This window comes from Haliotis rufescens, unplaced genomic scaffold (assembly GCF_023055435.1).
Source record: "Haliotis rufescens isolate VD_foot unplaced genomic scaffold, xgHalRufe1.0.p SCAF_9, whole genome shotgun sequence".
Classification (NCBI taxonomy): Eukaryota; Metazoa; Mollusca; class Gastropoda; order Lepetellida; family Haliotidae; genus Haliotis; species Haliotis rufescens.
The window spans coordinates 19,537,390-19,563,112 of NW_025964383.1; the positions used below are offsets into that span (position 1 = coordinate 19,537,390).

The following is a 25,723-nucleotide window of genomic DNA, read 5'->3' on the forward strand; positions in this document are numbered from 1 at the left end:
TACAGAAGCGACAGAGCCTACACTGAGTAGCGAGGGGATGACGTCTGCAGCTACATGTACTTGTGACTCTCGCCACTTCGTCACCCCCGATGCTGATGAGATCGAGTCTATTGTAATAAACTGGAAGGCACAAAGCACCAATAAAAAACACTAGTTGGGCGAATACGATATTCAAACGTAAGGAAGAAATATATCAAATAATTATATTTAGATCTATTACTTATGAAAAAACAAAGAAAATATGGAAATGTGACGTGTTGACATTGAATTGAGTTGGCCTTGCCTTGCTTGGCCTTGCCTAGCTTGCAATTCTTTCCATGTCGAGGTCGACGACGTAGGGTGCGAGTTTATCACTAGCACACACAGTGAGTTGAAAAAAACCCACCGTGGCGATCTTCGTGATTCGAACGAACCAAAACCACGCATATATGCCACTGGTTTTTCTTTCTGTCCCGTTGCTTCATTTAAACAGTATGTTTCAAAATTACATCCAGAGACCACGAAAACTCAATAACACGTCTACCGACACTCACTGGTACACCGCACAGGCACTTGGCCACAACAATTTGTCTAAAATGATGAAATCAATTTCAAAAGAGGCAAAGTTGAGCAAAATATACACTAATCACTGTGCCAGGGCCGAAACGATCACGCTACTTTCTCATGCTGGCAGGGGCGGTCGGGTAGCCCAGTGGTTAAAGCGTTCGCTCGTCACGCCGAAGACCCGAGTTCGAATCCCGACATGGGTACAATGTGTAAAGCCCATTTCTGGTGTCCTCCGCCGTGATATTGCTGGAATATTGCTAAAAGCGGTGTAAAATCAAACTCACTCCTGCTGGCGTGGAATGCCGCCAAATAATGAAATTGACAGGGCAGAGAAACGAACAGTCCCTCATGTCATATAATTGTGACTCTTCTTCGGCTCCAAAAAAGGCGGTATTCAGCCATTCTCCAGGGCGGTAGCAACATCACACCAGCAGGGATAGTTTGTCATCATGTTAATGTTGAACAGCATCACACTCACAATACTGGGTTTTCCTGTGGTTTCTTGCAATTCTTTAACAGCACTGTTACTGTTAACAATTTCTTTGGCAGCCATAACTGAGAATGCAGTTTAGTGACAACCGGGACACGTTAGGACGGTTCTCAATTCAGGAAGGGGAGGTATAATTCAAAGATACACACATTCAAAATAAGTGAAACATTAAATCTAATAAAGTTTGTTGTGAAAAAAATAACTGTTAATTTTTTTGTAACTTTTTCTGTAACCCACGAACAGGTAATGTCATTATTGAAACAACCGACAATGAAAGTAAAATATAACATAATAAAATGTGTTTGGAGACATTTTATTCCTGACAACATGGTGTTTACAAACCTTTTTGAGATCGATATACATTGCCATCTCCGTCAACCACCACTATTAGAATTTGTCAGGAGGGGATTTGAAAGTCCATCAGAAAACACTCCCCTTCGAAAGTCCACGAAAACAATGTCCCAACTGAGGTGGCAGCTTATCAAAATTCATTTCCGAACACGCACAATAAAGAAAATCATACACGACCCACTATTTCTGGGCCACAAATATCTTAAGTTCTGTCACTATCAGGCTTTGGATCCGTGAAATCTTGAAATTGACAGGTCACACCATGCAGATTCCTCGTTTCAAAATATCCGGCTCGTCTGCAGCTTAAAAAGCGGCTGTTCAGTATGGAATACTGTAAGGGACATTCTCGCGATCTCGCATTCTCGACCTTTGGAAACGAGCTAAATGTGCCAAAAACACGAGAATGCATTCTCGTGTTTTGGGCACATAGCACTTTTTGTCAAAAGTCGACAACGCGAGAACGCGACATTTGGACATGATGCAAAATCTCGCAATCTCGCAGTCTCGACTTGTCAAATTAGGCCACAAAAACACGAAATCGCGAGAACGCGAGAATACGACATTTTATTTTCTCGCGATCTCGCGTTTTAGACGCTGTCCGTGCGCATGCGTAAAATTATAAGGTCAAGGCGCATGCGCACCTTTGTCGTCCTTTGGTCATGCTTCTTTCATGCTCTTCATTCTCCAAGTAGCATTTAGCAAAATTATGACTAGAGCTTGAAAATGCTATGTAATTTACAAACACGAAGTCCTATGTGGAATAGAGTAGAGTCCTCTCCCGTTGTGACAGTTTCCTATGTACTTTATATTAAAACCCTCAACAAAAGCAATTTTGTACATGAATGTCCAGTGATAGTGAAAACATTAAAGTGTGAAGAAACTGGAAACAAAATATCACTGTCAGTGAGAGAGTAAATCTTGCCCAAAAGCACACCAGCAGTATTGCAGCTATTCGCGGCTGCACTGTCAGTTACAGAAATAATCACAGGCCAGTGATTTTCTCCAAGAGGCAATATTATACACGGCTAGCATATTCATTAAAATAATGTTCTCAAATTTGTAGCATTCGGCTTAAATGATATTGTCCGATGTTTTTTTTTTATACTAACAATATTCGCTTCTTTAATTAATAGATTTTCATCCGCTCCCGCCTGACAACAAAATTTAACCATCCTGCCTTACATTATTCTAATGCCCTCAAATTCCAAGAAATAGATCCGTGAAGATCCGTGTTAGAATAGATCTTCAGCAACCCATGCTTGCCGTAAAAGGCGACTATGCTTGTCGTTAAAGGCGACTAACGGGATCGGGTGGTCAGGCTCGCTGACTTGGTTGATGCATGTCATCGATCCTAATTGCGTGGATCGATGCTCATGATATTAATCACTGGATTGTCTGGTCCAGACTCGATTATTTACAGACCGCCGTCATATAGCTGGAATATTGCTGAGTGCGGCGTTAAACAACAAACCAACCAACCTAGAAATAGAAGTATCGTTAATATGAGTGTTCCTACTTTCTTTACCTGGTGAAATGCTCCGTACACGTAGCCCTATTGAACACACATGATGCATGTGAATCGCATCCGTCGACAGCAATTGTACACATATGCCTTAAGTAGGTCGATAAGAACAAAATTAAACGTTAGAAATAAAATGCCTCCCGTCTCCCATGCTTTTAAAAAATCAATCAAACTGTAACTATAAATGTATTGCGGCCTTAACATCCTAATTATAGGCATGCTTATACAGGAAAAGTACCCCCAATATCCAGCATGAGGGACCGGCATGAATAAGTGAGTGAGTTTGGCTTAACACCGGTATGAACAGTATTTATATTTCAGTTATATCCCGGCTTGTCGGTTTAAAGGGGCACTAATCTCCTTCTCGGCTGTCTAACACTGCCAGCTGGGGCTCACTATCTGCCGTGAGTCGATTTGCCCGCTGACGCAACTGAGGGTGACAAGAGACTGGGCTACCGTCTTCAAGAACACTGATTGGTTATATTTAATCTATGAATCTCAGACAAAGGGCGCATGTATATATATATATAATTAATTTCTTCAGCCTAAACAAACGGACAAAAAGAACGATGGCAGCTCATCGGGTGTCGTTATTTGGAAATATCCCAGATGGTTATAGTTTAATAGTTATAAAATATAATAAAATGGTATCCCAGCAGTGAAAGCATTTTCGGATTTTGGATTGCGCGGATAATACGATTGCTATCTCTTGTTGTCATAAACGTTTTCTGGCATAACCCTACACCTGTGTCTTTGTTGCCATTCACTTGAAGCTCAGTTAATGAACCTATTACAGGTATAGTTAGTGGTAGCACCACTCAGATTGCCTGACAAAGGTTCCCATTTGGCTTGTGCCTGGAGTAATTATTTCATCTGAATCCATGTTTGAATTGAGGTAAAATGTATGTTATGTAATATTCACGTGGCAGCCCAGCAAGAGGAGTGATCAGTTCATTTACTTTTTTGTAAACGTATCATTCCTCAGCATCAAAAGTTCCACAGAATATACGTACATTGATTAATCACTGTTATCTTGCACAGAGGATTTGTCAAAAGTAAGTGTTTACATGTGTAGGTTTACTAAAGCAGACGGAATACACTCATATCATTGCGTGAAGTGCCGATGAAAAAACAACATACTTGGTTCAAAGGATTAGCCGATAATACGTTTATTGATTGTTCATTACTTTCTAACTCCATGGATATTTTTAAAGAACCATGGACATCATGAACATAATTGTCACATGTGCTATCTTAGCTGACCGATGAGACTTGACACCTTTGTGAAACATCTGAAACAAACTTAGTGATCAGTTGAGAAACGAACGCGGGTTATAATATCCAGTAACGCTAAACATATATATATTTTAAAATATTTGACCGTAACAGAGCCACGTGACGTCGAATAAGTTTATTTATACAGCTGCAGACGTATGGAATATTGTTCCCATATGTGAATAGGACTAGGAAGCTGCCCAATATTATACATAAAACTTGGGTGGGTCGTAATTATGATATTTGCATTTTGTTTTTCATTCATTTGCTGTTGCACTGGATAGAATCATTTTGTTCCTCTTGTTCCTGTAGGCGTGTATATGTTACACTCAATGTGTAAAATGTGATTCACTCAGGCAATTTATAAAATGTCTAAATATTTCAGTAATTTACAAATTGACTGAAACCAAGTCCAGAATGACTAACATTTTTTAATTGGACTAATTATCCTAGTATTACAGTGAGTGAGTGTGTTTGATTTTACCCCGCTTTTAGCAATATTCCAGCAATAACCACTAGGCTACCCGACCGCCACTCAAGTATTAGAAGCCAAAAATAGAAACGTACTTGGAATTTCGTTTTCTTTTGATCCTATCATTTTCAGTCACTCTGTGATGAAATTAAAACATAAAAATGTTTGGAATTCGTAATAACAATAACATAATAACTGAATATTCAGCCGTATAAAATTTTGCCTAAGTGAAACTTCATACATTTTGGCTAAACAATATACCCACAATGAAATACTATCAATAAAAGCGATACATGCGCTTACGAATGGCGCAGCACAGGTCGCGAAATGGTCTAGATTTCTGCTATATCATCCGGATACTCACGGGGGAAAAACAATAACAAAGGCAACAACCAGTCTCGGGGCATTGCTGTAGATCAGTGCCCCTTTAAAATGGGAGGACACCTACCATTGTAGGTTTCTGGCACATCCAAGGGACGCAACTCTACACAACGAATTACGACTGAGCCACAAGATGACTGTATGGGCAACTGGCTGAAATACGCGACATCGCGACATAAGCGACATAAGTCTCGTGTTCTCGTGTTTTTTGAAAATTTATACATATAACTGTATAGTCAATTAGCACAAAAACACGAGAACGCGAGATCGCGACACTTGACCAATGTCGCAAAGTCGCAATGTCGCAATCTCGCGTTCTCGCGTTCTCGCGTTCTCGTGTTTTTGAAAATAGTTACATATAACTGTATAGGCAATTAGCACAAAAACACGAGAACGCGAGATCGCGACAATTGACCAATGTCGCAATGTCTCAATCTCGCGTTCTCGCGTTCTCGTGTTTTTGAAAATAGTTACATATAACTGTATAGGCAATTAGCACAAAAAACACGAAATCGCGACACTTGACCAATGTCGCGATCTCGCGTTCTCGTGCTTTTGTGTCCATAAGCCAAAATCACACACTTGCCCAGCATGTAGACGGCAAGGCCGCAATAAATTAAAAGTTAGAGTTTGATTGACTACTGTCGAAGGGTGCGATTCACATGCATAATGCGTGTTCAGTAGGGCTACGTGTTTGGAGTATTTCATCAAGTAAAGAAAGTAGGCACAAACATATTAGCGATATGTATAAGTATATATCATTCCAGGAACTTTGAGGCAATAGTATTAGGATAACACTATTTTTCTTTAGAATACCGAGGCCTTCCATTAACTGCCCGACGAAGGAGAGACCTTCTGCAAATGATAATGCCCTAAAAATAGCGTTAGCTCAAACGGATAGCATTTGTTATCAAATTGTATTATACAATATCGGTTTTGAAACATTTACTGCAATTAACGAAGAACGAATGTCACTGACCCATGTTTACAAATATAGAAACGACAAAGAACAAACTAGACGACGTCACTATTTAACGTCATATGACGTCAACAAACAACGGGCGTGGTAATGGCCCGTCGTTAAGCAATATGAGGGCATTATCAAGTTTTATCATCCAAAACTCACATATCCCACAGGAGGTGGGTCAACCGATATCTACATTGCAGATGTGTCTGCAATGAAATTGCATCACAATGCTTTGCGGACCATTGTGATGTCATTACTTACCATGACGTCACAATCACATGATATCACTAATGGCTCTGCCACTGTGTGTGTGTGTGTGTGTGTGTGTGTGTGTGCACAATTATTTGGTGGTAATTTATACAGAAATAAAGATTTTTTTCGAAATAAAAAGGGGGGGGGGGGTGCACACTACATCCGCCCATGAATTGGAATACTGTTAAAAGCGGAGTTAAACCCAACTCACTCACTTACTCAACAGATGACTAAGCGTTTTATCACTAAGATCAATGATTAACGAAGCGGGGTGTATTATATGATTAAACATGGATCTATCATGACCTCTTTTCTGATGGTTCGCATGTGCGCTTGTAACATTATAACGCAGTGTGTTTGACGACGTCGTACATCTTAAACTTTTATAAATATTTTATGCTATTATCCCTTTTTACTAACGTATATATATTTATTCCATATTTTGTGTCTGTATCGTTTTACGTTCTATTGTCTCTCATAATCCCATACGGGATGGCTCATCACAGGTATTTTATCACGTGACCTGTATATATTTGTTATTTTGTATGAGGTGAGACATGAAATAAATTACCTACCCGTTTATTGTGAGTGGGAAGTGTTCATTACGCTGCTCTCACAGATGTTGCAGCACTTCCATCGTCAAGGCGGCTGCCTGAAGACGATAAACATCCCAGTGTCACCCACAGGGTACGGGTAATTTACATGTTTGTCGTGTCTCGAAATATGAATTGTAAATAGTGTATCGTGCCAAATATATGGTGAGTTACTGAATAAATACAGTAGTTTCAAGAAAGTGGTAATTGTATTTATAATGTTAAGTGTATTTTACAACATGGACCAGGTTTATATTGTATCTTATAAGTGATATCGGGATCGAGTTATCGCCCTTGATGAATTGTTTGTTTATTTTGGGTTAAGATAATGATTTTGTATATCATTGATTATTAAGTTCATGTTCATGTACAGAATATAGACGTATGTTTTATAAATTATATGAGATGAATGGTGGCTTTGTATTGTATGAACATGTAAGAAACATATGTACTATTGTTTTTATAATGTTATTGTTTTGTACATTACAGGATGCCATTATCTACTCGGACAATAAACACTCACACCCTTAGCCTATGTTTGAAATTGTATTTTCCATCACAAACCCTGGTTACAATATAACAATCGGTATTGGGAGAAAAGGCACATGTAATCGACTTGAGGATCGTGTGAGCATATGCGGGAAATACCCACCTTAAATAGGGGTAAATATTTTTAAACCTTGTATATTTTATCAACATCCTTAAAGAGGCTGTACATAATGTTGATATCTCATATAATCATTAAACGACTCGTGGTTGTTGTTTATTGTACAATAAAACACTCGCTCCTCATGGTTTATTCTCCCTGCAGTGTTGTATTGTACCCCCATTCGTCGTTTATTTCTTTAACAGTGGCCCGCTCATTTATGATAACATGCGGGCGGTTTAATGGTAATTGCATCCATTTTAACTATAAAATAATGTAAAGCGGGATGTTTTGTAGTCAGGTCGGAGCGGATGAAAATATGATAATTAAGTTTGTATTTCAAATTGGTATGTGAGAATTTTGCTTTCAAGAATATGCTAGCCGTGTATAATATTGCCTCATGGAGAAACTCAATGGCCTGTGATTATTTCTGTAACTGACAGTGTAGCCGCGAATAGCTGCAATACTGCTGATGCGGCTTTTAGCAATATTACTCACTCACTCACTGACGGTGATAGTTTAATTTCAAGCTTTCGGACACAATAATGTTTTCACTATCATTGGACATTCATGTACATAATTTCTTTTGTTAAATTATATTGAGCATGTTGAGGGTTTAAAACGTTCCGTATTTCAATTTTGTAATCAATTCCACACATTACTGTACACAGCATTTTTATATTTTACATGTATAGGACAGCTGCATGGGCAAGTATAACGGTAAACACAAACGTGTGTTTGTTTAACATTTTTTGTGTTGAAACACGTGTTATTTTAAAGGGAAATATAAACATTTAGTATGTTCGGGTAACTAATTCAAATTATTTACTTCAGACACACACATATTATTTGGTGTCATGTGACACCAGATGTTGTTATCAACCAATACTTATGTCGTAAACAATAAGAGAATAACTAATTTCGATTTTCCAACAAAACAAATTCCTTTTGGCGTAAACGTTGACAATAGCGGTAAAAACATATTAATGGATCACTGAAAATTAACAATGACGCAATTGTTTGCAAAATTTAGTTGTTGCCTCAGATGAATTGATTAAATTATGCCGAAACAGTAAGCTCTTAGAACTCTTGTTTGCCAGCTGGGACCATGTCAATATATCAGTGTATTTACATGTTCCATTTATGCACACAAAGATGTTTCATTTATCAAAATATGCCTGTGTTTGTTTGAAGGGAACATGTTCTTCTCCGACTTTGCTGCAGCCTTCAATGCAGGGTTGGAGTACACGAAGACTATTCAGAGAATTCAATTGATTAATCAGTGCTGCTACCAGTGCAAATAAAGAATGCTTATTATAACATGTTAATGTCATGTGTATATACTACATATACATAAAGTACAAGTTTACTTTTCTACAGTTTTATATACATAAAGTACAATATTACTTTTCTACTTTTCTTGGATCACTCCATTCTAATACTTAGGCAACATAGGGTAGACCAGTCAGTGCCTTCCGCCATGACCTATGTTGTTTTAAGGCGTGTGACAAATGGGACGCGAAACTAATGGGAGGATACCGACTACTCTGGCCCAGGCTGACCCAAGCGGGATTCCCTCTACTGGTCAGTTCTCCATGCGATACTCACAGCGTGAGTGTCTTCCAGACCCAAGAGAATAAATATGAAAAGGACTCAAACTAAAGTCAAGAATGATTTGGCAAGTCAAGATTGCCCGAGTTTTGGCCCTGAAATCAAGATTACAGAAAGAAGTAAACATTTCTCCAAGTCTGGAGAGTGTTTAATAATCCGCTGCCCAAACTGATTTATCTAGGTGCTATAGAAACGGACAATGTACGCCCATGACTTTTTTTAGGTATTTACCCTATACACCATTCAATATTTCTTCATTAAACTTTATACACATTAGACATGCACTGGACTGACACCTTTGGCTATTAAGGGAGTTTTCAGGGATTCTTTCATATTGCATTTCCAGGGTAGGGACGATCGTTTCTGGAGCATACCTCATATACTGTTTACCCAGGCAAATTACCATGTTGACCAATGTCTAGAATCACTTATGTCTTTGATTGGCATTTGGAAGTTGGAAGAACATGAATGAATGGAAGGACAAGACGTAGTCCTGAAACTTCGTTATCAAAGTACATTATAAAAGTTTTTTTTTCATTGAAACACGTAATTGCCTTTACTTATAAGACGTTAATCCCAAATGTTATTCCTCATCATCAGTGTAGTGTACTTTACTGTCAGTCAGCCTGGTGTCGGCCCGGGAGCGACAAATTTATATCTAGGAGGAAAACTCCCCGTGGCGTTCCCGGGACTAGGAAGGGCTCAGACACGGTTCACTGACACGGGGTATAGGAGTACCGCTCATCAATCGTGTTTAAATCCTAAACGGAATACACATTTGGTGTCTAAACACGTTTAGTGTCTAAACACACGAAATAAAGTGCATACCATCAGGGTACGTCAATAATCTCGGTCAATTCTAAAATCCCAATAGATAGTATGTGTACCAAATTCACACACATGAGTTCCAAAGAAGGACAGATCAACCGGAATTGCTGAGGCAGAATGCGGCCTCCCATACACATAAAACAACAACACGAAGTGAGGTGGGCTCTGTCTTAGACAAGCTTGGGTTAGGCAAGGTTCACACAGTGCCGGTTATGGCCCCCGTTTGAAATCAGACAGCGCTACGACACGAAAAGTGAAAAAGTCGGATTACTGTCCTGAATGATCTGGAATGTCTTATCATTGTCTGAACGCAGTCGTATACGTTCGTAATAGAGTCCTACGGATCGGGAAAGATCCAGAGAGGTCGGCCAAGCACTCCCGACAGTATGGTGCGTCCCGTAACATTCGGGAAACTCAGCCGATTTTGTCTTGTCGGATTACAATCGTGACTATGTCGTGACAGATTCTGCTGTATCGGATCAAAATCGTAACAATGTCCTGTGGTGCCTGGACGGTGTCCCGTGGATCGGGACTCTGTCGTGATGAATGGGCATGAATTCGTCATTGCCGTTTCTTGTCGATTGAGTCCAGATTGCGTCAAGATCTTGCCGAATGCTTCACTGTCCGGTCACTGTCGGATCTCTGTCGGATCGCATTCGAGGGAATCGGGATGCTGTCGGGACAGATTCGTTCGTTTTTTACAATGCGGAAGATACAAATCGGATCAGATTCTGAGTGAGAACGGGAGAATCGGGACGAATTCAGCTGGAAAAGGCTGAATCGGGACGCTTCCTGAACACTATCTGATTATTTGTGAATCACAGGATCTTGATCAGACTTTCGACAAATTTTAATCGGGAATTGCCCTATCAAGGAAGGCAGTAAAAATCCTGAATGTGTGACTGAGCCCTTTGGCAAGGTACTCCGGGGCACCAACACCACCACTACTACCAGTGTGTGCTGACATGGCACACAGTGCTTCTTGGTGAAACTGCCCCAGGAATAAGGCCGTGTTCAGTGTTGGTAATAACGGTTAACTTTATAACACAGACAGAGATTTGGGGAGGCCAATTTATTTTTGTATAGCCACAGATTGCTTTTCACAAACTGTTGCGGGAATGAGTGATAAGTAAATAGACACAATTAAATTTTACAACAGTTCATTCAATTTTTAATAAGATAAAAGAGTCGGTATACCTTTTTGCCCTTCAGATTATGATTTGTTTGTTTGTTTGTCGTTTAATTCAGCAATATTCCAGCTACATGTATATGACGGCGGTCTGTAAATAATCGAGTCTGGACAATACAATCCAGTGATTGACATCATGAGCATCCATCCACGCAATTGGGATACGAAGACAACTGGCCGCGATTCGCTGTGCAAATTTGCGTCCCTTGGACACACCAGAAACCTATGATTATGAGTTCGAATCCCGATTCGCCCCAATTATGTTTCTAGGTTTGTCAGCACCATACCCGTGCTTTTCATCGAAGTGGTAAACGTCTGAGACCTGCATCACTTCAGGCTTTCCTCCCACATTAAGCTGACACGCCGTGATATAGCTGAAATACTGTTAAAAGCAGCGTAAAAACCCAACTCACTCACTTACGCAGGAGAAGACTTATTAAGGATGTACTATCATCTTGTTCAGATAATTGGTTTCTCAACCCCCCCTTCACGTAGACTGGTGTATGTTTAGTTCACGAATCAATGTTACCGCAATCACTCACCTACCACACCCGATCTCTCATATGATCAGTTTCGTAAAAACAACGAACTGGAAACCGTCTCTGTTATTGAGTGAGTGAATATGGTTTTAAGCCGCTTTTAGCAATATTCCAGCAATATCACGGCGGGGGACACCAGAAATGGGCTTCACACATTGTACCCATGTCGGGAATCGAACCCGGGTCTTCGGCATGACGAGCGAACGGTTTAGCCACTAGGCTACCCGACCGTCCCTCTCTGTTACTGTTACTGACTATAACATATATCACAACAGGATATTGTAGTCCGGGGCACCTTTCAGATACATTTTATGTATTGTCCATCAGTTGATGTTTATCGAACCGGACAAATAACCTCTAGGGCCTGTGTCTGTGGTTTGTTAACTGCGAACATTATGGAGAGGCAAAAGACAGTATTATTACCCCGAAGGCTAACACTGCTAAAACTGGTAAATTGCAATAGTATTTCAGTTACATCACGGTGTGTTAATCAGTCAATCAGTCCTTTAAACGATACGCTTTTATTCCTTCAAAGGAGATGCCAGGCAATTATTTTACGTACCACTATACAGTGTATGTAAGACTATCCAGCAATTTTCAGTGAACGATGTTTGGAAAATACAATTATGTGTCGCATTCACGGGAACATATTATACTGTTACGGTCAAATCTGTCGGCCTCCAGCAGTTGGCAGGAAAACGTTTGTGGCAAACTCGGCATACACTGGATCTTCTGAACAAAACAGTACTCAGTTGCTGGTTAGGTCACACTCTACGAGTTTGACATCACTTTCCGACAGGCCGCCTGACCCATAGACCTGACCTCGAAGGTGGTTCTGTATGGCAGGACTTGCTTACTCTTTTCGCGAACACCTGATTTTTAGTGGTCAATTTATATAATTTCCACAGCTATTTGCCCTTTACGCCTAGCGGAATCTGTATCGGCAGAACAGCTAGGCTGATTAGTCTCTTGCATTGACAATTTATATTTCTGAGGCCCGTGAAGATCCGGGGTAGAATAGGTCTTCAGCAATCCATACTTGCCGTAAAAGGCGACTATGCTTGTCGTAAAAGACTACTAACGGGATCGGGTGGTCAGGCTAGCTGACTTGGTTGATACATGTCATCGATCCCAATTGCGTGGATCGATGCTCATGATGTCAATCACTGGATTGTTTGGTCCAGGCTGGATTATTTTACAGACCACCGTGATATGGCTTGAATATTGCTGAGTGCGGCATTAAACAACAAACAAGCACCATTTGCGTTGATATGCAGTACATAAATGTTTTTATACCGCAATCAGTTTGAAACAAGTTGGCGGGGCCATTATTGTTCTGCAACGTGACGCTACGTCCCTGTATTTGCCCAAAGGGAAGAAATTTATCTCGAACGGTGTCGTCCCAGAAGCGTACGTCATTCGAATTGCCAATAACAACAAGAAAGAAGTGAGCAAAGCTCACATACCCACGTTATCCCCGCTGGTCAACAACAAATAGTTAATAGTTTGTTAATGAATGAAATATGACATATTTCTAACTGATTTTAACTTCAATGTTTTAAAAACTAAGATTGAGTTCCAGTGACAATTGACCCCCCCCCCCCCCCCCCCCCCCACACACACACACATCTCCCATGTTACCAGTGTTCACTACGAGGAAGTAGATCACCATGAACACATTTGAATAAAAATTTGATTGAGGAGTTACATAAGAAGAATTATCAAAAGGACAAAAAATTGTTGACATATAAACACATAAAAAATGGAACAATATCATATAAGAAAATCAATAAATTAATAATTTCCATCTAGCCTTAACAGATATGGTAAAGAATTCATAAATTCAAACTAACACAAAGCACATATACTTATGATGATCTACATGTGTGGAAACAATCTTGGACAATATATTAGCTATACAAAACCAGTCATCAAAATTTCTAAATTCCATCATGTTTCCATGAAAACAGCAAAAGAGAAAACTTTCAGAATCTTATAAAAGATAAAAAACAATCATAGTGGTTAATGTAGCAAGTTTGCTGAAGCTAGGATACATAATATTGTAAACATGGATCGTACAAAAACTCTACCCAAAATTTATGTTTCACCATGATTCCATGGAAACGGCAAAAATAAAAAATTTCAGAATCTTCAAACTAGCAAAAGGCACAAGTACTCATTGTGGTAAATGTGTGTAGAAAGTTTGGTGAAGCTAGGGTGCATAGTTAAAAAGATATGGGCCGTACAAAACACCCACTCTAAAATTTTAAGTATCTTAATGTGCCCATGGAAACGGCAAAAATTAAATATATTCAGAATCTTCAAACTAGCAAAAGGCACAAGTACTCATTGTGGTTAATGTGTGTAGCAAGTTTGGTGAAGCTAGGGTGCATGGTTAAAAAGTTATGGGCCGTACAAAAGCTCGGACGGAAGGACGGACGGACGGACGGACGGACGGAACGCCATATACCCCCGATTTACTTCGTAAACGAGGGTATAAAGATGAGATGCGTTCTCCCATGAGTTGTGATGACACCACACAGCATAACACCTTCACCCCCAAACAGACGTCGTTGAGTAATACTAGCGTCTCCTGGGCGCCTGTAGACCCTTGTACGGCCATCAGAGCTGTCCAGATGAAACCTGGACCATATGAATCGTATAATGTCACAGTCTTGTCTTTTGAACCTCAGATGCTGGCTACACCGAACTAGGCGTGCTGACGGTGAAGTGGAATAAAATTGGGCGTATCGCTGGACACCCAGGCCGGAAGTTGTACTGAGACCTGCATCACTTCCGGATTTCCTCCCGCTTTAAGTTGACACGCCGTGATATAACCGGAATGCTGTTAAAATCAGCGTTAAACCCAACTCACTCACTTACCCGGGAGAAGACTTATTAAGGATGCACTATCATCGTGTTCAGATAATTGTTTCCTATATTTTGTAGGTTTATGAAAACAATAAATTGGTTAGCCAATTATATACCATGGATTCACTTTTCCAAGAACGGAGATGTTTGAAGACACACCATATGAAGGTAGAGATATATTACATGTGTTACTGGACGAACATATCGTGTGATGGTAAAGAAATATATCAGATGTTAGTGGACACATATATCATTTGTAGATAAAGATATGATTTGAATGTTAATGAGACATCGACGAACAATGAAGCGAGAGTGTTTATTGCAATAGGTAGTATACTGAGAACAAACACAATTTTAACAAATAACAAATTTTCAAAACGCTTGTAAATTGACAGAAATATGATACATAAATGTAAAGTACAGTCAAACACCGTTGTATCGAACTTCGATGTGTCGAACCTACGGTTGTCTCGAAGTAAAAGCTTGGTACCTGCGTATTCCTTCATTATTAATAATTTTTGGATGTGTCAAACCCTGGATAACTCGAAGTATTTACGCATTTCCAATCAACTTCTACACACAAGTGTTTGACTGTACAAGGAAATTATTAATAATAATTATCTTTTTCAGATTACTTTTGGTAAAATACTCTTCGTCAGGAACAAATATGGACAAATTATACATCTAAATTCGGCAAAGAATTGTTCATTAGTACTACATCGTCGTATGATAGCAACACAGGGGTAGTATGTAGGTGTTCCAGTGAGAGAAAGGCTTCATGAAGGTCCACAAAGTCACGTGATCCGTGTAGGGGTCAGTTAAAGCTTCCGGTCACGTGAGCTTTTTGGGCCTCCTCATCAAATCCTTCTCAAAAAATGAATATCCCACAGTGATGAATTCCCAAGTCCATTCCTGGTTATGTGAGGACGAAATATTATCACCAGGAGCATATATATGGGGTTAGCTTCTTTGAGAGACATCGGGCAGGTAATAAACACTCAGCAAATAACACATGGGCGTGAAATATTTGTACATGTCTTCAGGCAGCAAAGTCAACAGTTGAGGAAACCAACTTGTAACAGGTACTTAATGTATGCGTGTTATGCATCATGCTGAACAAAACAAAATCAATGGACATTGTCTTCATGTAGGTATGATCCTCTATATAACATCAGTCTTCCTATTTCAATGGCTGGCAGCCCTAATCGCATGTCCATCAAGGATGCATGTAACACCACTGGTATTTTGTCACGTCTCTTGTCATAACAAAACAAATGAAATATTATTGATGTACTAAAATTGAAACAAAAAGCATTATGTCAATTAACAAACGAATTCGTATGACATGAAGTTTATCTGTTCTTTTCGTCTTGTATATATATATATATACCTCAATATCATATATTTATAGAAAAGGGGTGTCGAAGAGCGCCTTTTATAAATATATACATATATAAATATGAGAACCATATATAAAGAAACGTGTCCCTTAAATATAAAAGTATTTTACATATAGGCAATGAATACAAAATCAAATCACATAGGTAATGTATACAAGACATTGTACAAACACGTTAGAACGTATTTCACTTATGTCGGGGTATTATTATTGTGTAAGTCGCAGTAGGTTTTCCAACATGCAAATATATGAACAACTATCAATAAAAACTTTGCCTACATTTGGTAGAAAATGATCCTCTTTTAGAAAAAAACCACAGGAACTAAGCAGAATGTAAATGGACGCCATTTTCATATCTAGGTATATCTGACCTAGATGCACCCGAGTCACGTGATCAGTGACGTCTCCTCTTCTTTCATTGGCTCGGTTGCCTCCAATCGAATGTTCGTGAAGGACGTGTGCGACACTTCACTCTTCCTCCGCATGTACTTGGAGCGAAGCACACAAGACACATACTTGTCTAAAAATACCTTCCTGAAATTGTCCCCACAGGCTAAGTATACTCCCAAGTTGACAGCGAAGCTGAGATAGTAAAGGATTTGGAAAATAACTTGAAGCATCTGGTCGATGTTCGGCTGCTGTGGCTCGCCCTCGTAAGTCAAAATCACGACCCGGAGTCGCACAGCGTGACTGGGAAGATTCAAAACCAGGAAGATAAAAGAAACTGCGGACAACATCTTGGTCACCTTGGCTTGAGGAGATGAGCTCGAACCACCGGACTTCTTGCCGTTTGGCCTCTGGCTCTTCACGCGCTCGCTGTTTTGTTTGAGTCGTTTCTGTCGTTTTAATGACGTGATTAAGCTGTAGGTAATACCGACCATCAGAAGAATAATAGCGATAGACGGTATCACAAGAGTCAAGAACATGTCCCCGTAGGTGAACATCCGGGTGATGGTGACGTACTTCTGTATATAGTTGCAGTACCTCTTCCCACCAGGGTAGTCCAGGACGGCGCTAATCCACAGCGGGAAGTGATACAGGACAACACCGGTGACACTCAAACCAAAAATGAAGCCTTTTGCTTTCTGAACCGTGCAGAACCTACCCACCGTGAAAGGATGACATATACGAATGTAGTTCTCCACTGTAATAAGAACAACCAACCACACAGATAGAAATCCACAGAAATAGGTTAGAAAAAGAACGATCTGGCACATTCCATCTCGGTGGTAGAGCTGGAAAGTTGTGGCGTCCCCGATCCAGGTTGCAAGAAGGGAGAGCAAGAAGCCAGTGTCCGATAGGGATCTTGCAGCCAGGTAAAGGCTACAAGATGTTCGGCGGAGAGGTTTACTGATAAAGGTGAAGAACGCCAGGAGATTGCTTATGGTACCGATGATCGCTATGGCTGGAATGGCAACCAGGTGAACACGGTATAATATTTGGATGGCTATGCTTGGGGTGCGTGTATTGTTCATGCCGATAGCAGTTGACGTGTTGCCGGAGAAGTTCCCAGTCTCCCACAAGGACGTTGTTTGCCATGGTGGGCTACCCAGCGTCGTGTTAACGGTGTCATTCCCTAGGATGTCATATTGGTCTGTTCTGAGCTCCATCGTAAGGTTGTCACTGAAAGTATACAAAAGATCGATAAAGCAATATTAAACAAGACATCAACAAACTATCAGACACTTGCATTCACAGAAGTGCATCTATTGACAAAATATGTTCATCCATCTATGAGAAATATGTTTTTATTTGACAGATTCATACGAAAATGTTAATATTGACAAATAAGATTTAATGTAATTTAGAAGAGGTGAGACAAAATGGGGTTTAACGTCGCGTTCAAGAACATTGCACTGGGAGAGCTGGACAACTGATCAGCAAACCATCAGACACTTGCAATGACAGCATTTCAGCTTTAAACAAAATATGTCCATCGACCATTAACTTTCAGACATAAATGTCTATTGACCCATTCATACGTACATGTTAACACTGAAAAGTAATATGACAGTTAACGTCCTTGTTTCCCAGCGCCAGACGGCAACAAGAAGTACCATGTTATAACGTCTCTTGTTATGACGCGGCCGAGGAACGAACCGCCGAACATCTGCCCCCACCCCCCCCCCCGAGCTCAATGTACCCTAACATGCATGCTACTTATGCTACTTATTATATCCCTTAAAATATGAAATAGTCTGGGCCTGTGTCGTCTCTTCACTGAATTAACCGGCATAAACCAAGTATTATTACGACATACATACATGCACGCACGCACGCACGCACGCACGCACGCACGCACGCACGCACCGATGTTTTCGAGTACTGAACGTTCTTTTTATATCTTAAATGGAAGGGAATTCAATACATCTCATCTGAACTTATCAATGACTGTGTATGACACAGGGAACTGGGCCTATTGCATTAATGATCGGTTGCTGATGGTATATTGAATGGCGGTTTAGTACGTAGCTGATCCCCTGTCTTTTATCAATGGATGGACAGAAAAGAAAACACCCTTTTTCGTCCACTTGGCCAGAGGTCTTTGAAACCATTACCCAATAAATACTGTTAAGTGCTAACTGGCTCTCCAGCATAATCCTCAGTTTTAGGCCAACTTGAAGGGTACGCGCAAAAGACGACAACTCACTCAGCCTCTCAGCTTTGTTATATGGCAATCTAATGAGACTGGTGATTGGAAGTCAATCCTCAACCTTCTGGTGGATTACCAAACACATCCAAGTCTGGGTCAGTGGGATACGTACATCATAGCCTCTCACAGACTCTGCATAAACCACTTTAACACTCAGTACTTTTAGGGTTAATATTCAAATTGGCGAAATAAATGAGGATTAATTATGGATTTTATGGTAAATTTTAAAGGAGGACAAGGCTGGTGTCAATTTGCAGACTTACTCCAATAACACGGATTAAATATAACCGTTTCATTCGTAACACTAATTACAAAGTCTAGAGATATACTGGGAAGAGCACCATACCACGAAGCATATGTCTGTTTAAGTGTATTTGGTAAAGTGGAATTTACATAGATCATTTTGTCTGAAAAGAAATGCAAAATGGGATTGTGTTTGACGTTGTATGTTTGATATGGCACCCATCACAAACACATGCAAAGGCAGGTTAATTGTTCACCTGAAAAAACACGGGAACATATGGTACAAGTCAAAGCAAGGGATTGCATCGAACATCATTTATGTCAAAGATGCGTCAAATTTAGAAATGCCCTCCATGTCTACCATAACACTTTGTGAAAGCTCTACTGATACCTTGAATGTTGAGACCTTGATCAAACAACTCTTTAAAGGCCTCCCTTGATAGTGTCACCTCACAACCGTCGGCGCTTGTGCCCTAAATATCTCACAATATAACACTGTAGGTTTCCACCGCAACTGAAACAGCTTGTGTACTTTGCTGCACCAAGCCAAGGCTTATCGAACAGGGTGACGAGGTTTGATTGGATGGAATCTACGCATGCTCTGCATTTTCTGTGGGGTCTCATGATATCTAGTGATGACTACGTCAAAAAGAAATCCCATTCCACTCTTTGCGCCAAGATACTACATTGTCGACGAGCGTCCATCTATCAACATTGAGAAAGACTACATCTATCAATGCCCAGCGCAAGCCCAACGGAGAGACGGTTTCAATATATTAAAAAAAAGAACTAGCTAATGAAGCTCAACTTACGACGTCTCTTTCAATGTAGAACTAGGTCACCTATAGACCCGACCCCATTATTTGCCAGATTAGTGATGGACACTTGCCGCTTGTCTGACACGCGTCATCGACATCCGACGCACGCTTTAGACGACGTCGTCTGAAACAAGTCTTAAATATGCGGCACTTAGGACAGGGATTAGTGCCAGTGTACAGACACTAAGACATGTGAATGTGGAATGTCTTGGAGATGTGGAAGATCCAGGCAGTGTAACCATTCAGTCTTTGCTGCATATTGCTAGTGTTATATTTTCACCTAACCTGGCTAATGGTCAAGTGAGCTTAATGTCATGACATTTGTGTCCGGCATGCTTCGACGTCTATAAACCTCCTTTCCTCCGATACCACTGGACCAATTTATGCTGAAACTTCACATGATGACACGAGATTTTGTTCAAGAAGTTCAAATCCGATTTTCAAAACGGCGAACGCAGTTTAATATTGGATATATGTTATTAATGGGGCCTGCTTGTATGCTCTGGATCTTGCTACATTTTGAATTTTGACATTGATGAGACCTTTGCTACCATCCCGTTCAATTTGTTTTTAATTGGCTTTTTCTGCTTTGCCCACATATTTGCATATGAAACTGCTGAAATGAGGCATGCAAATTCCGTCTAATAATGACTTGATATTTTGTTTCAATCATTGGATTATTCTTATTTATTTTGTTAAAAATGTTTAAAAATATATATTTCAGAAAAAAAACCGTTTCGGACAGAAAGGTGAAACTGCGTGAATGCATCAAATGAGTGCATTAAAACCTCAAAGGTTAAGGACATCAAAGTCGAAGTGGTTGCAACATATTAAGAGAATATCCCCGACCCCACTGCATATTAGTCTTAAGCCACATTTCAGCGAATAATAATCTACAGTCACAGGTTTACAACCTGTAAACCAAACTGGATTTGAACATAAACGGTTGCAGCAAAATTATGAGAGGTTGTCTGTAGGATTTTCAGGCATAGTTTTACCATCCTACATCCTGTGGTAAATCTTGTGGTACAAGAGATAGTAGCGACACAAACTGTATGATGTCACACAGGGGTCAATCATTTCACGGTTCTCTAACCTACTGGGCAGAGCTTTCTGTTATCTCTGTTGAAGAAAGCATCACAAAATGTTTGAAAGAAATAATTAGTTCTTCAGATACATGTCTAAAACTTATGACACAGACCAATTTATTTCAAGTAGTTTAAGATGAGATGCCTGCTCACACGGGGAAAATTGGTCTTTTAGATTTACTGTTTGATATTGTGAATGCTTGCAATTTCAAGGTCCACGCATGAAACAACAGAAGTAGCAAACTCACTCATTTTAGATATGAGATATTGTATCGACAATTACGACAAAAACATCAAGTGATCGAGGAAATATTTGGTCTCAAGTCAGGTCATGTCATGAAGTAAAGGAACGCACGAATTTTCATGCATTGCACAATGAATGTTTGCAAAACGCCAACATGAGTTCGACAGATGCGTTGTGTCAATTGACAATGTCCAAAAAAGCAAGGAACATGTTGACTTTCAACATCAGCAGTCACGACCTTCGGGGTAATAATAATGTCTGTTGCCCCTCTATAATCTTCACTGTTAACACACCGTCACGTATGTACTTAACTGCACGGCAGATAGCTCTTCCTGGATGAAGGATCTTGTGACGGAAATATGAACAGAGACATCACAAGCTTTAAAGATCAGTTGTCCCGACAGGCCCGATAAACATCAAATGATGCAATTATTATCAAAGGTTTCCGTAAGGTGCCCCGAACCATGATATCCTGTTGTTATGTATGTAATTGCCTGTAACAAAGACGGCTTCCACGTCGCTGTCTGTGATGAAAAAGACCGTCAAATGCCTCGGTTGGTGTCTGAACATTCTTGAACAGAGACCGATCATATTAGAAATGGTTTATGCAAGGGCGTTGTAAGGGGACATTGATTGGTGTTTTAATCCTACACCCGTCGATGTGATGGAGGGTTGTCGACAAGAATTGTCTGCTAGTGCCTACGTGTTGAAGGACATGGTAATACATCCTTGAGCAATGTTCAGACGCTAGGGTCTCACGGCTAGGGCAGAGGCTAGTCGTTGGGTTCAACCATTGCTCCCCACGCTTTAATCGTTGGTATAATGTTTGAAGCTATTTCTTAATGTTCACCGCCGTGATGTTTGCTGACTCAAAGGTATCACTTAGGTTAGTCCGTTATAACCGTAGTTCGTTAAAAGCACATTTACAGCATATATACGGGACGGGACAAAACAAAGTTCGTAATATCCGTCAGTTCGTTATAAGCACATTTACAGCATATATACGGGACGGGACAAAACAAAGTTCGTTATATCCGTCAGTTCGTTATAAGCACATTTACAGCATATATACGGGACGGGACAAAACAAAGTTCGTTATATCCGTCAGTTCGTTAAAAGCACATTTACAGCATATATACGGGACGGGACAAAACAAAGTTCGTTATATCCGTCAGTTCGTTATAAGCACATTTACAGCATACATACGGGACGAGACAAAACAAAGTTCGTTATATCCGTCAGTTCGTTATAAGCTTGTTCGTTATAAACGTAGTTCACTGTATTGTACAACTTCAAACATTTAACACGAAGTTACTTGATCAGCAAATAACTCGGTAGTTGGAGGTGAGGTGAGGTGAGGTGAGGTGAGGTGAGGTGAGGTGAAATGGTGTTTCACGTCAAGATTATTGTACGCGTTCAAGTTTATTGCACTTATGCTAAAAACAAAGTTAGGGATCATGTCTTTACTTTGTCAGGGCATGTGGAGTGAGTGAGTGAGTGAGTGAGTGAGTGAGTGGGTAGGTTTGGGTGGGGGTGAGTGAGTGGGTGCTCCATCAACGGTGTCACGCTGACAACCACTGACTGACACGTAACATATTTCGGAAGCTGGGCTAATACTCAAACAGAACCATGCAGCCAGCTAGGCAGGTAGTTCAGTATTCGGGAGTAAAACAATCACGATGATGATAATTGCCACAGCGACATGACTACAAGGCTTAACGATCTCATTCTCCTCATTAATGGCCCACAGGACCACCATGGTATCCCCCTCTTGGTGTGGAATGCTGACGGAGACTACATCTTTGCCCTGCCACACAGGGAGTTACGATAGCACGAGGACATCCTGGGTCGAGCAAAGCACACAGATGACGAAAGTATTGATAAGTATACAGAACCCGAATGGTAAACAGACAGTTTTTACTTTTCTCTTCTTTGCATTGAGTGAGTGAGTTGCTTTTAGCGCCGCTTTAAACAGCATTCCATTTATATCACGGCGTGTCAGCATAATGTGGGATGAAAACCCGAAGTGATGCAGGTCTCAGACGTTTACCACTTCGATGAAACCAACGAGCACGGGTATGATGCTGACAAACCTAGAAACATAATCGGGGCGAACAGGGATTCGAACCCACATTCATAGGTTTCTGGCGTGCCCAAGGGACGCAACTCTGCACAGCGATTCGCGGCGCCTTAGACGACTGGGCCACCCATCCAGTAGTTTTTGGCATTAGACGTGTGGGATCGGACACAGCCTGTTTCTCGAACAACGTTTAATGCAACGGGGAATTGAAAAGAAGAACATAATATATGCACATTTTACCAGTGTACTATTTTAGGGTGCAGTTCAATTAAACCCAAATAACCAATTTATTGTTATTAAATTTGGTGTGACGCTTTTAAAAATACAAATTATTGAAGGTTCTGGTCAGGAGGTTGAAGCATCGTAAAATGATTGTCCTACCGTGTGACACGTAATTCCTATCATAATCGATGTTACTATCATCAGCCAGTGTTTTAAGCCAGCTTAGTGCTGAGCATGTTTTTAATATTGGCTGGTATTATGTACAAGCATCGGTAAGTGATGACGTAAATCCTGCTGGGGTATCGTGCAGGCAGCTGAGGCACAGAAAGTCCCCTTGATCCCCAGCGAGGTGGCCTAGCTTTGGTTGCTGCTGGCTTACAGCCCGTGTTTTCAACACTTATAAATAGCCAGGCTAAATATGATGGATATGTTTTCTTTTGAATATAAGTTAAGTGTTTTTATATGAAGTTTTTGTAGATATTAAAACTTGTTCTCGTCGTTGAAATAATGCCGATGCAACGTTAAAATATAACTCACCCACCATTTTCGAAATATGTATGGCAATACACATCAGACAGTTCGAAATTTGGTGTTTTTGTTTATCTGACATTTTACGTCATAATGGTGATATGCCAGAACAGAACAGCGCTTTTTTCTCTCAGGCCGAGTGCATCGGCATATGATGTTTTGTTTGTTTATTGTTTTACGCCGCACTCAGCAATATTCCAGCTGTATGACGGCGGTCTGTAAAATAATCGAGTCTGGACCAGACAATCCAGTGATTGATATCATGAGCGTCGATCCACGCAATAGGGATTGATGACATTCATCAACCAAGTCAGCGAGCCTGACCACCCGATTCCGTTTGTCGCCTCTTACGACAAGCATAGTCGCCTTTTACGGCAAGCATGGGTTGCTGAAGACCTTTTCTACCCCGGATCTTCACGGGTCCATCGGAATATGAGGTACAGACAGTATTTTACATGGCGGTGGACAGAGGTGAACCGGGATTTTACCTTTTTCGTTATAATGTGACCAAATTTACATAGTTTCTTTTTGGACAGACATCTTATGGCAGTGAAATAATTGCTGGAGTTACATATATGGTCTTTTTGAAAAGTGTTTTGTGATGTTCATGTCCCTTTGTTCATTGAAATATTTACATTTAAAAATATAGTGGAATTCATCTCACATGTCAAAACTATCACACAACTTGGATAAACATTCGACAGTGTGGTGGAGATAAACTTTTCAAGACTTGCTTAGTTTTCTCTATGTATGTCCAATTCATGCTTGCTTTCGAAGAAGCTATGATGCAAACTTTCAATGTCATATAAGTAATATGATATCACCAAATAATACTTGAACGTGTTGAGCTTCATACTTAGTATAAGTCTATTGTCGGGGATTCCGTTATTCAGATGGACAACATATCAAGATACTGGTCCCAACTCATACCAGTTCGCGTTTACTTTGGTCATATTAGGAATTGAGATACTTGCATTATGTGGAGCTTGTTACCTGGAGATGTAACCATGCTAATGTAAACTTGTCGCGGCTACTCCGGTAGTAGCACCGATGTATGCGCCTACAAGCAAAACACAATGCAAGGAAGATGTGGAAGATGAGCTGCATGTTCTACTTCAATGTCCAGTTTATAATGATGTCCGTAAAGAGCTTTTAACAAAATGTATTGATGTGTGTCATGATTTTAATCTTCAAAATGATTATGTTAAATTGTGTTTTATTCACGCCAGCCCTATTGTTTTACATGTTGCTGCCAAAACCTGCAAGGCTATTTTAAACATACGGAAAGATATTGGATATACTGTATAGTGTGTTTAACTTTTGTGTGTACATTTACCTTAAGTTTTATTTATTAAAATTTTGTATTTTAGTAATCTTTATTTGTTTATTTTAACGTTTTAACGTTTTCGTCTCACAACTCCAATAGGAGTGGCTCATTTAAATATTAAATATATATATTTATATTGTTATGTAATATTTGAGGTGAGACGTAAATAAAATATCTGTCTGTCTGTCTGCTAACAATGACAACAACACGCCCCGACCCGTTAAACATAGTTATGGGCATTCTAAAGAATTAATACAGAATAATCTCAGCACAAATCCCTCGTCAACGTGACTAAAAGGCCTTAATTGGGACCTAGTATTAACGATGTTGGCATAAACGCTTGGTTTCGTACAGTCTCATAACTATCTGTCACTGACCAAACGGCTGACGTCAACAGCGAGAGTTCCCGGAGAAGCCATCTGGTGGATATTACCAAGTTTACTCATTTAAAGGAGATTATTGGACACGTATATGGCGCATGAGGCTGTGCTACCACACTTGTGGGTGATCTTATTCGATTCTGTACGCGGGTACTGGCACCAGTGAGAGGCTCTGTAAGGCTTCTTGTAGAGCTCGCAAAGCAATTAC

General features: G+C 40.2%; 1 protein-coding gene across 3 annotated transcripts in view; it reads right to left on the reverse strand.

Moving 5' to 3' along the window:
• Window positions 1-14,173: 14,173 nt before the first annotated feature.
• LOC124145980 (thyrotropin-releasing hormone receptor-like) overlaps window positions 14,174-25,723 on the reverse strand; it is a 46,244-nt gene continuing 34,694 nt past the window's right edge. For 2 of the 3 annotated variants that reach the window (XM_046515985.2, XM_048391296.1), the window contains exon 2: window positions 14,174-17,555. In XM_046515985.2, the coding sequence (XP_046371941.2) occupies window positions 16,319-17,555 (1,237 nt within the window). In that variant the 3' untranslated portion in view covers window positions 14,174-16,318. Of the gene's footprint in view, window positions 17,556-19,219; window positions 19,355-25,723 lie in introns of those variants that run through there. The other variant, XM_046515986.2, reaches the window with a different exon arrangement.